At 41.2% G+C, this 12,929-nt stretch overlaps 1 protein-coding gene across 3 annotated transcripts in view; it reads right to left on the reverse strand.

Moving 5' to 3' along the window:
* pcnx1 (pecanex 1) overlaps window positions 1-12,929 on the reverse strand; it is a 41,437-nt gene that overhangs the window by 15,451 nt on the left and 13,057 nt on the right. For 2 of the 3 annotated variants that reach the window (XM_028000551.1, XM_028000553.1), the window contains 11 exons: window positions 10,208-10,337; window positions 7,849-8,042; window positions 5,734-5,827; window positions 5,012-5,069; window positions 4,424-4,656; window positions 3,007-3,160; window positions 2,665-2,697; window positions 1,452-1,623; window positions 1,182-1,292; window positions 925-1,016; window positions 671-780 (listed from right to left, as the gene is read on the reverse strand). In XM_028000551.1, coding sequence (XP_027856352.1) covers window positions 671-780; window positions 925-1,016; window positions 1,182-1,292; window positions 1,452-1,623; window positions 2,665-2,697; window positions 3,007-3,160; window positions 4,424-4,656; window positions 5,012-5,069; window positions 5,734-5,827; window positions 7,849-8,042; window positions 10,208-10,337 — 1,381 coding nt within the window. The remainder of the gene's footprint in view (window positions 1-670; window positions 781-924; window positions 1,017-1,181; window positions 1,293-1,451; window positions 1,624-2,664; window positions 2,698-3,006; window positions 3,161-4,423; window positions 4,657-5,011; window positions 5,070-5,733; window positions 5,828-7,848; window positions 8,043-10,207; window positions 10,338-12,929) is intronic. The other variant, XM_028000552.1, reaches the window with a different exon arrangement.

Here is a 12,929-nt window from a genome sequence, read left to right on the forward strand (position 1 = left end):
AGAGATGGACAAAAAGTTTGTCGTCCATCGCTGCTGTTAGCGGATGTTGCTGGCGCGTCAGGTTTACAGGCGTACCAGAAACACAGTACAATGGTTCCACCTCAGGACTTTTTTTTGCAAAAAAAAAAAAAAAGACTAAAACTATAACATTTTTGAACACGTTAAAATCGAATTCATTAATATTACTGTGTTAAAGCCCCCGTCTTAATATATGATTAATCTGCTGAATTGTACTTGAGAATTTTTATAATCAACTGTCTTTGTAATGCATTCAAAATATTTAACTTGTGATAAGCAAAAGCTAAGCAGATGGGTAACTTTTTCTATTCATTTGTTTATGAATAGAAAAAGTAAGGACAGCATGGCAGTGTGTAGGAATAAAAGCCGGATGGGGGCGCTGCAGCTGCAGCAGCCGATACAGTCACACTTCTATATCACTGTAAAAGTCACTGCAAAGGTTAAAAAAACACTTAATTACTAAATGCTCTTTCCTTAACCTGATAAAATAAAGCCAGTGACCTACATCCAGCTCTGAAGAAGGAGAGCAGTGATTTGTATTTCCATACTAGTGTTTCAAAATCCAGCTGACAGAGAAACCAGATGTTTTAAAGCGAGCTCCTAAAAACACGCTAATATTTTGCAGCCGCGGGAAAAAACAGCCGAGGCTTACATGAGGACAGAGGGGTCGCTGCTTTGCCGGCTCAGGTGGTACGACACTGCCACCAGGAGGCCGCAGAACACAGAGAACAACACGGGGATGTGGTGCGGCTCCCAGGTCTCCTAGAACGATGACGAAAGCTTTGCTTTTATGTCACTTTACGGCTTCAAAGACCAAACAAATAGATCACGAACTAGCCTACTGACAAGGGAACCGGCGGGCATGCTTCTGCAACAATCCACCTTTACGTCTTGGTCAGCTCTTACCTTGAGCGCTGCGTAGCAGAAGCCGTAGAGCAAGGCGACGGTGACGACGCTGCGCAGCGTGCTGTACAACGCCGACAGGAGACTCGTGCAGGCTGCAGAGAGAGAGAGAAAAAATAAAACAGCAGCAATGAGACGACTCTGACAGGAACCAGGCCAGGAAGAGCGCCGCTATGAGGCCTCCCTGCGTTGCAGTGTGTTGGGTGTGACAAATGTGTGAGTGTGTGCCGCGTCATCCCGCCGAGGTCACAGCCACTCACCGTTGCCCCCGAACACATGGACGTCCAGCTGCTCGAAGAGGTACATGACGAACGTGTTGACTTGTGGCAGCAGTCCCATGAAGAACACGACGGGGAAACACAGAGTGAAGACTGCAGGAACACACACCCACACACACACACACAAGGTGACTTTCAGCGCTTTGTGCATCTGGACTCGCAACACAACAGATTTTCTGACTTGATTTAATTTTTTTAAACTTATTTTAGAACAATAAAATATGCAAAACGTCCAGCGGGACGTGCACCCACCAATGACGAGGTCTCTGGCCGACGCCAGCAGCAGCGAGCTGGTGAGCGCCACTCCGTACAGGGTGAAGCGGGACGAGGTGATCCTCAGGCTGCTGTAGTGCAGCAGCCAAATGAGGCCGCAGCACAGGCAGAAGTAGACCGGCCGGCTGTATGCTATGATGCGATTGTGACCCTGCAGGCACAAGGGGAAGGATCACGGTCTTGGGCGATGTCCTGACGCAGCCGGGCGTTTACGAGAGCGGATGTCTTCGCGACGTCGCTCAGAAACATAATAACGCACACATTCTCAAAGATCAATAAACATTCAATTCTATTGAACATTTAATACTGGAACTGGAAAACATTTTAAATATTCAAAGTAAACCAAACAGAAACAACAAATCAAATGAGTTAATTGGTCTTCCAGGTCAAAATAGGTAGTTTGATTAATCTGCGTTATGTATTAAAATTTTAATATTAATCTTGTGTGTTAATATTACCAACTCTATTATATACAATATAAAGAAGTTCAATATGTATTCATAAAGGCATACTAGAAGTAATAGTAATTTCCCACTGCTGTTCAGTGATTCATACAATTATCCCAAAGGAAAATGTGATCAGAGTCACATTAGATCTGTTCCAAGGGACAAAGGTCATTTTCGTGCCAGTTTCCGCTGGAGGCAGTGACCTGCCGGGCTTTTCACACACCGCAGACTTGGGTTTTGGAAAAAAATTATTTTTTGTTTGTTTTTTTTGACGTCACGATCCAAAGTCCTGAACGTCAGCTCGGGGAGCGGAAACGGGGACAACACCGGCGGGTAGCGGGAGAGAGAAAGTGAGATGCAGACAAAGAGTGAGAGAGTGAGCCGTGGCCTAAACTCTCAGCAGCTATTTAAAGCTTTGCGCCTGCAGCTGAGTAAGAGCTGCATTAATAAAAGACGCCGTTTCAGAGCAGCCCCACTGACGCGAGGGAGGAAGGCGGAGGGGGGCGACTCACAAGAGGAAAAGCAGCATCATTTTCCAGAAGCCCAAACCCCCCCCCCCCCCCCCCCCCCCCCCCCCCCCCCCAAAAAAAAAACAACTCCCACTAAATAATAAGTACAGGTTGTAAACATGTTCAATCCAGACAGAATTTCTACCTTAAACACAGAAGTCACTTCATTTGAACTGGTTCAAGATGAACTTTTAGAAGTTTTATGTGGCGTAAAACAAATGAGAAATAACTACGTACGTGTCGAGGCGAGGAGGAGTCTGGCTGAACGCTCTGGAAATAAAGAAAAGCAGAATAAATAATGGAAGGAAGTTGATACGCCTTGAGCAAACATGTAGCTATCAGAGGTTTTCTTTGTTTTTTTTTTGTCAAAAACACTTCAGAGCGTCACAGATTCCCCCCTCAGGGGAACGCCGCGCTTTCATGTTCTCCCCCGCCGCGTCGAGACGAATGAGAGCAGCGTCTGAACTCCTTCCTTCCAAAAGCAGCTTCTCCGTTTCACCTCCTTTTTTTTTTTTTACTTTCTTTTTTTCAGGTCAAGTCGACACAATGTTAAGCTGCCGCTGAGTCAAGGGGGCTCACCTTCAGCAGGGAATACTGGCAACTGGCGATGACGAGGCAGAACTGAAAGACGCAGATGTCGGTGAAGAAGCCGTGGACGAGGAGCACGGAGCCCAGGAAGGCCACCAGGACGGCCAGCACCACGGCCAGGACGTTCTCCAGAACCTCGCGGTTCCTGGAGCGACGACGAATACAAATGCGACAGCCCGTTTAAGTGCGGAGACGGAGAAAAATGGCATTTTCTTTCAAATGAAACTGAACAAAAGAGGGAATAGTGACACAGAAAGCAACAAATCATGGGTCAGCGAACTGGAGAGGAGGGAGAAAGAACGTGCTCTGAACTTGGGCTGCCGTTCATGAAAAGTTCGTTCTGACCGACGGCGGGAGAACGATGCTTGCTGGTGGCTCAAACGGCAACACAAATTGTGTATCACAATTTATACCCAAAAGAAGAAAAAAAAATGAGAGAAGCAATAAAGACAAGTATTTAAAAAAGATAGCATGAAAAACAATATTAATAAAGAGAAGTCCACAATAAATCAAACACGTAAATTCAGAATTCAAAACGGCCCAATGACAGGACCCTGAGGTTCGCCTGGAAAAAACTGAAATGTGTGATGCTGGTGATGTTAACACCAGATCGATCGTTCGTTCTCTCAACTTCGCCATGTGGTCTCCAAACATTAAAAAGTTGAAATGACTTATGAAGAGCTTAGTTTTAATGTTGAGAGTTTCCTGTTTATTAATACGAGAAAAGTTTATTTTTCTTAATTTTCCTGTAATCAATCAATGAGGATCCATTTGTATTTTATGGGTTTAAATAAGAATATTTATGTAATCCCCAAATTTGTCATCTGTCTCGATAACAAATTTTTCTGGACGATAAATTGTCCCAGAAGTTATTGCGATAAACAATAACATTGTTGTTTTGAGATCATTTTCAAGTAACATAATGGTAATGGCATATTAGTGCAAGAACACATTCTCGGAGATCAACAACGTTAAAATTCTGATGAATACTTAACACTGGAACTGGACGATATTTGAAATATCCAGAATAAACAAACAAAACAATAGAAGCAAAAAAACAAAATGAATTATGAAGTCTCTGTAAACAAAAATTGTCTTTCAAAATAAAGACAATTTATTTTGAAATAAAGACAATTTATTTCTTGCCTTCAGTCAGCACCAAACTGAAGACTTTTATCATCTATTTTTTGTAGAAAGAGCAAAACAACAAATCATGCAAATGGAAATGACTGAGGTCGCTCGAACTTATCTTATAATTGAATCGTTGCTCATTGCAGCAGGCCTACTAAAACCAAAACTTCTTAACCGTTCAATGCATTCACAGATCGAATGGATCGGTTTGGTCGTCTGAAACGACCAAGTTACCCAACACGACGTGAAACGCGGGCAGAAATAAAGACGAGCCCACCTGTCGAACAGCGCCAGCAGCGTGAGCCGGTCGAAATGCAGGCCGACCCACAGGTACGGGAGGAGCCAGAGGCGGTAGTACTGCTTGGCCTTGCCGGCGGGAGTGGAGGCCGTGGCGCTGTCCTGTCCCACCGGCGCGTCCTGCAGCTCCGGGCTGAGGTCTCCGTCCTGCTGCTCCAGCAGCTCCGGGTCCATGGTCAGCAGGCGGTTCAGACGGATCTGATGGAGGGAGAACTGTCTCATGGTCAGCTACAGTTCCCTCAATTTGGGACTAACATCACAAACTCAAGGGAGCGCGTGACATTTCTTTTTTCCCCCCTTCCCAAAAAAAAGTGCTGAAATTAAACTTCTGGAAAACAAAAATAGTAAAAGTGACTCTTTTTTTTAAGGTGGTTTGACAGAATGTTGTTACTTTAAGCCTTACAAGAACACAGATTAAAAACAAAGAGCGCATTTAAAGAAGCTGTGAAACCAGCATAAGCAGACAAATTTCCACGTGTCACTAAAGGCCATTTGTTTTGGTCTCCCTCCCTTAAGTCCTCCGAAACACACACACACACACACACCATCTTATTAGTTGGTTACTCACCAGGTCGTGAGGGTAGAAGCGAACTGAGGTAGAACTGGAAAGGTGGGAGTCGGTGTCCCTGCACAAACACCAAATGAAGAAAAACGTCTGCAGATCCTGGTTTTCCAATGACATCAAGATAAAAAACAAAACGGCTGGACTGTTTTCAGCAGTTTTATCCTGGATGGGGGTTTCTTAAAGTGTAAGAAAAAGTAAGTTATGTACCCCCAGAGATAGATATAAAACACAGATGCTAAATAAAAGGTGCTAAAATGTTCAACTTTTCAAACTCGGAAAATTTGAAACCGAAACGTTTTGTTTTTGTTTGTTTGTTGTTGTTTTTTTAACCCTTTTTGAAACCATTTCTGAGATTATTCTTAGAATCTCTGAAATTTTTCTTGTAAATCGTTTGACTTTTTGAACATTGAAATTTTCAAGAAATTTTCAGCGATTAATCTAAAAATGTCAATTTTCTTTTTCGCTAATTTTCAACTTTTTGAACTCAGAAATGTCCGATTCTCTCTGCGCAAAAGTTCTCCAGATGAATCTCAAAATTTCTGAGTTTTTGATTGAAATTTACTTCTTTTTTTCCTCTCTCTCTCTTTACAATGGCCCTGATACGCCTTCGTAGTCATGAGAAAAACTGGGGGAAAAAAACCCCACAAAATTTTTAACCAAACTGCTTGAAAAAGCCAGGAAGAGTTTAAGCCTCTCAAGCCCAACTTTCTGAAATTGAAATTTACCACAGGTTGTTGGAGGCTCGTCTGGTTGCGGGTTCAAAATTGACCAGCGACATGTCGCATCCGCCAGCCTCGTACAGGGACGGAGCGAGCTTTCCTGGGGGAAACATGACAGAAAAAAAAAACAGTCAGCTTTATGTTTGTGTTCAGAAAACCGGACGGCTAATGCCTTCCGTCGCTCTCATGAGTCGCTCTCATTGTATTCCTGTTTCTTAGCGCGAGTCTGGACAGAGTTTAACAGATGAACAGCGGCGTTCTAATCGGATTCTGAAAACGACTTAATGAGAAGCAGACGGAAAGAGAACGCTTAGCGACGCTTCCGTCTCGGACTCATTTCAGTTTCTGTTCAGCTGCAACATTTACGTCAAGTACTGTGATCCTTAAAACGCTGCCGTGGTAACAGCAACTGGCTTGTGTTAATATTTACTTCAAATTCAAGCGCCGAGAGGGGGATGTAAATGTCACGACTCGGTTTGCAAAACCAAACAGTCGATAATCAGCTGCTGTAAAAAGTTGCCTGACTTTAATAAAAGTAAAGATGTGTTTTCTCCTGTTAGGAAGAGAAAGAAATAAAGTCGTACTCCGACCGAGGAATCTGTAAATCTGAAATGTGTTTATCAGAGATATTTGAGGAGGTTACGGCCCCGCTGTGCAGAAAACACAAATGTTCAGAGAACTGTTCAAGCAGCTGGCCGCAGTTCAGCTGTGGAGCAACAGATCTGCTGCTGCTTCCCTGTAATCGTGTGGAACGGCAGCCACAGGCTGAGGAGCTGAGCGACACACACATTAACACGAGCTGCTGAAGGTCAGAGGCTGGAACCACACACTGAAGAAACCTAATGCAATGCTATATGGATTAATGCTGTTAAGGATGGAAGAATGGGGAAGGAAGGAAGGAAGGAAGGAAGGAAGGAAGGAAGGAAGGAAGGAAGGAAGGAAGGAAGGAAGGATAAAAGGAAATAAGGAAGGTGTTGCACAAGGACAGCAGGAGAAAAGGTCACATTGGGCATTCTCTTTGTTTTGCACACATGTTCATGGACTTCCTCTGACCATCGGTTTTCTGATGGTGAAGAGCCACGGTCAGTGTCAGTGCGTCTGCGAAGGGAACATGGATGCGCTCTGCTGGGATCAAAGGTCAGATCCCCCCTGGCTTCAGACGCAGCCAGGCGCCATAAATGGAGCACGCATAACGCCAGCGGGCTTTAACTGATTACGACGGCCCGCCAGCTGTAAATAACAGGCACTCTCCTGTGATTGACTGAGACTGTCATTTCCAAAACCTTGCTCTCTCTCTCTCTCTGAGTCGCCGTGGAAACCATCCGAAAGCAAGCGCACAAAGTATTGACGGCATCTTGAACACTGTGTCAGTTTAGCCACAAGATTCAATTTTAATTCATTAAGATGTTATTTGATAGAACAACACAGGGGTGTGCATAATCATAAGTTAGAAAGGAAATTTTACATGATTTTTGATTTGGTTTTTTCTTGAAAGTAAAATGTGAAAAATGTTTGTTTCTGTTCAGCCTGCTTGACGTCCTCCTGAATATTTTTTTAACTATACATTATTTATGCTGAAATGTTCCACTTACTGTACAATAGTTTAATCTTTATTGTGTTTTTATACTTTTTTATATATTCTGTCTTCGTGTGAGTCTATTTGCTGTTATTGCCCGTCACTTTGCACAGACTTCCCCGTTGTGGAACAATAAAGGATTTTATTCTGTTCTACTTTTTGCTACAACCGCAGCTGGAAAATATTTCAGGAATTTCTCTATCAGCTTTGAACAGAAACTAAGAATCGTGGTGTCCGTTCTCAGACTGGATGAATAGCATCTGCGAGCATCAGTGTTCAAGTCTTGCTGCAAATTCTTAACCAGATTTAGGTCTGGGCTTTGACTGGGACGTTTTAGCACATAAGTGAGCTATAAGCTAAGCTACATTGTAGCAGGTTGCCCTGCTGGAAACCCAATCGCCACCCCTGTCAAGTTTTTTCAGATTTTGTAAGTCTAGCTAATAAGTAACTAATAATAAACTCTGAATTATTTGATTGTGAAAAACGAGAAAATAAAAGATAAAACAGAGGCAAAAAACAAAAGCTGCTCTTGATAAGCCGCCTACCGAAGTCGTCCTGCAGGCTGGTGGCGCCCACAGTCGAGGCCTGGTCCTGAGAACCCTCCAGGTGCGCGCTTCCATTCCTGGCCAGCAGGGACACACTCGCGCTCAGCACTGTCACCTGGGAAGGGGTTCTGGATGGCTGAGTTTTCACCAGAGAGGAAGAAGGCTGGGCGGCCTGGCTCAGAGCCTCTTGAAGACTGTTGGAGGAGAGAGAGGGAGGAAATACGTGGTGGGATTTGATCTAGTTAACAGCAGCAACACAGAGGGAGGCTGGAGGAGAGAGCGCTGCGTTAGTGACAGAAGGATATGAGAATAGAAAAAACTAATGATGTTTAAACGCTTTTTGGGTTGTTTTTTTTTTACCACAAGTTTTCGGCTATCACTTGTGCTGTGCATTGGAACATTCTTAACTTGCTTGCAACTAAACTAATAAACTGTAAAGGCCCATTTTTAACTTACAGTAGTTAACAGTCGGACTAAAAAAATTGGAACTGCAGCTGCATGGGGGGGCCCAAATTCATTTTTGTCATAGGGCCCAAGATTCCTGGTGGCGCCCCTGGCATGAAAACAGCATGGCTCTAATCTAGACATTTTAATGCAAACATTCCTGACTTTTTCAGACTCGACTTTCCAAATTCTCAGTCCTTAACGTTCTTCAAGAAAAAGAAAAAAAAACACACTCAAATAATAACGTTTATTATGAATGTACGCAGCAGGTAGAGTTTAAATACAGAGTCTTCAAAACCCAAACACTGGAGAGAGATTTTAAAAAATGATAGAAAGCAAGAAAGACACTGTGTGTGTGGGGAGAAAATCCACAATTAAAACTTGTGAAATGAATGATTCACTCACTTGTTGTTTGTATATGACCAAATAAACCTGAAAAATGGTTCAAACTCACCATTAAAAACCTCAAAATGAGCATAAAATGCATGTTTATGGTGAACGTATGCAACCTTTCACCAGCCCTGCACAAAGCTACGATTACTGCTTATACATATGGATCATATAATCAAAGGAGAAAATGCCTGAGAAGGTGAAAGTGTAAAGGCAGTAAAGGACAAAGGATCTAGTTTTAACTTTATGACCCCTGGCAGGCTGCTCACTTGTTTTTCTTGCTCAACACTTTTGAAGAGTCGGCATTTAGAGGCGCGACCTTGAGAGATCGCAACAGGACAAAACAGATCCTCGGCTAAAGGTGAGACCCTGTCGGCCGTTCACCTCGTGCGAAACTGACCAGGTTGGCATCAGTTTATTAAGAGCAGATATTGGTGAATATTAAGAGTCTAATTGTGTAATAACCGTGACTAAAAACACCGTATTAAAAAAACCAAAAACATACAGAATTTGAAAACAGAGAAAAAACAGAACATCTGCATTAGTACAACTATCGCATTGTTGTCTACAACATTGTAGTACGATATTTTAGGATACTATTTTAATAATGATAAAAGTGCTGATAAGACCTACTTATTACTTCTCTTTTTTTAAGTATCTTTAATGCTACGACTGCATGGCACAGCAATTATATCTCCACAAACACAAATACCGATCTTGAAAAACATTTCCATCAAGCTTCTTTAGGACACCAGTCACATAAAGACGTGTGATTTGTTTCACAAAACTGAACACAGCCACTAAATCTAATCATATTTTTTAAATGTGTTGATATTTATTGGTGCTGTAATAGAATAAACAGTGGAAATATTAGTCAGACTAATGCGAAGGGTTTTGGGTTTTTTAAAAACATCGCTAGTTGGAATTTATTGTGACAACGATAAATGAAGTTTCTTATGATAAGAAATGTATCGCAATAACCGATACAATATGCCCAACCCCAACTTTGGTCAAAACTTGGTAAAATTGTTTTATGTTGATGAAATGTGTGTATTTAAATGTGATCTATTCAGTTCAGTTTATCTATACAGCGCCAATTTGAAACAAATGTCGGCTGCAGGCAATATAAAGGGAAGCGTGATGAAGAACATGCAGTCACGTCAAAAAGAAAAAAAGCCAAACAATTCACAGCTAAGTCGATAAATCAAAACTTTGGTCCTCTCACTCAAGACACTCTCAGTCTTACAGGATTTAATTCTTTAATGGTTAGAATGTAAACTTTAAAACACCAGAGGGAAATATAAAAAAGTGGAAAAGAGCGAGAGTTGGCAAAATAAGGCAAGCAGGGCAAAGAAAGCGGTAGAGAGATGATGTTTGGTTTGAAGTTCTGGACAACAGAAGGGGCAGAACGATGTCGATGTGAGGACAGGAAGGTGACATGTTCAGACCAGGCAACACAACCATAGAGAACCCCCCAACACACACACACACACACACACACATACCGACCCCGCGCACGCCGTACCTGAGAGGAGATCCAATGAGCGAGGTGGGAGGGGTGGGGTTACTTCCTGCGTTGTGCCGCCGCCTCACGGCCTGCCGACGAAACGTGCTGCGCTCCCGACGGAATATGACCGTCTCCTCACTTCCTGGCGCTGTCGTGGTGAGAGACGTCATCGGTCCGTTAGTGTGGATTTGTTTGCTTTCCCGTAAATTATGCTTTCATGTGTGGCTTAGAAGATTTTTACCAGCACTTATATATAAACAACAGCTGGAAAACGACCTAGGAAATGTTTTCTAAATGACATTTAGAAAAGTAGGTTTTTGAAAAGTAAAACCTACTGACCTAATCCTGTATTAAGGGGCAAAAGAGAATAATCAGTTCCCTCTGAACTGATTAATCTCATTGCATGAGGGTCAATGTTTGGGTTTTGTGAAGTTGACTGGACCAATTAAATAAACACAGAGTAATATATATTCGTGTATTAGTGACTATTTGTATGTTAACTATGACCATTGTAGATAATAAACAATAACATTTCATAATCAGTTTCAAAATTTGACACTAGATTCATATAAAAACTTATTTATTTGACAGAAATGCTCTTTTATGACCAACAAATTCAAAAGGAGGATGAGCCACTTAGGGCCATTGCTAAAAAGGCTGGCTGTTCAGAGAGGCCTCTATCAAAGCATATTAGCAGGAAGTTAAGTGGAAGGAAAAAGTGCACTCAAAATAGTTGTGATTTTGGTTGATTCAAAGACAGGCTGTGGAGCATTGTCCAGACAAAAACGAGAGATGCCAGAGCCACTATAAAATAAAAATATTGATGAAATATACTTTTAAGTAGACTTTTTTTTAAATTATTTGAGAAACTGAATTTTCTGTCATTAGCACTAAACCATTATCAAAATGAACGGAAATAATGCAATGAAACATCTGCCCGAGTTTGACTTTTTTCGTTAAATTACAGAAACAAAGACTGTTTTCACAATATTCTAATCCTGAGACGGACCTGTAAGTCATACCGACTAGACATTCACTAAGGAAATGTCAACAAAGCACAATTAAAATAAAAGCAGTTAAGATGATTATCAAAACTGAAATGTCTTTAATTTAACAGCTGTAATGACATTAGCAGAGATCTGCATCTCTGATACATAAATATCTAAAATGATTTAGACTGTGGATGTTCGTGTTACAGCCTGGATGTTGCATTAGTTTCAATGCAGGGTTATTTTATTACCTCATTTCAATCTTACGTTCTTGGCTCCACACTGGCCAACACAACACTGCTGTCCCTGAAAAATTGCATGCAGAATAGTCAGATGTTTTGACCTCTGCTTTTATTCCCCCCCCCTGTAATCCGGGGCGCTCCTTAAGAGAAAACTATGATGTATGACTAACACTGAGACTGTGGTGGATGAGACGAGAGTTATTACACTGCTGCCATTGAAGGAAAGCCTAATAAAATTCTCCCTGGATACATTACACCCCAGATAATTTTTTTTTTTTACAGTCATAAATCCATTAGCAGTAAAAACATAGCTTTACTAGGCTAGCAAAGCTGGGCTAGTCCCAGCCTGTCTCTGTGATTAACAGATTTATTCTTTGGATATCCCAAAACCGACATTTGAAATTTCCAATACATTTTCATAACTGTTATGGTAAGACTGATAAATTCAACTTACTCTATGGTTTTATATTCCAAAGATAAAAACACCACTTAGCTTATATTAGCGCACATGAAGTTAGCTTGTCTCGGGGATTTACCCATTTTGTTGTTCTGATACCCGAGAGAACAGACGGATTTCTGACACTTAAATAACAGTTAAAATAAGACTAAACAATTTAGATAAATAAAAACATACTTTATAGTTTTAGAGTGAAACAATAAAATAGCCCTCTTGGCTTATTAGCTATCTAGTGCTAGCTTTGCTCGGTGCTTTTCATTGTCCTGAAAAACATTTCTAAAGAAATTCACTCCTAAAGACAATTTAATAGCAGGACAAATACAGAGGAGTATTGAACTGAAAAATGACTCCTCAGTTTTTAGATAATGTTTTTAATTCATAGTAAATATTTAAGTAGCAACAGATCCTGGATATATGAGTTTAGGTCAGTTTGGAAGAATGCTTTACCAAAACCTCGAGTGCATTAAATAAGATAATGAAGCGCCTAAAACTTTAACGATATGTTCATTTATGAATAAAATCCAGCATACTCAGTCACAACGTCCTTGAGCAAACTGAAAAAAATAGCCATGATCTAAATCAAATTCAAAAATAACTTCAAACAGAACAAGAGCAAACAAAAGTCTGTTTACTGCATATTATTAACTGTGGCATTAATATGAATCAAAACAGCAGGAATCAAATTACTGTAAATCTTTCTTTTTTAAAAAAAAAAAAAAAACGCACTGAGAAATCATCTGATGATCAGAAATGAGCAATTTTTGGTTTGACCTTCCTAGGTGTAACTGGGTTGTCCGAACATATCACCCTTCGTTGTGCAGGTTAATACTTATGAGATGAAGCCTCTATTATCAGCATCAGTTGGGTTTTTAAAATGAAGTCAGAAGAAGCACAAAAAAAGTGAAAGAAGTAAAAAAAAACAAAAAACAACTGTATTGTCTGTGGAAGCATAACAGGCATGAATTCAGACTGGTGCAACAGAAAGCTAGTCTTTGGCAGGTGCTGTTCATTTTGAACTTTTGAGATGCTGTCAACAATAGGATGCGCGGAGA

Source organism: Xiphophorus couchianus, chromosome 19 (genome assembly GCF_001444195.1).
Source record: "Xiphophorus couchianus chromosome 19, X_couchianus-1.0, whole genome shotgun sequence".
Taxonomy (NCBI): domain Eukaryota; kingdom Metazoa; phylum Chordata; class Actinopteri; order Cyprinodontiformes; family Poeciliidae; genus Xiphophorus; species Xiphophorus couchianus.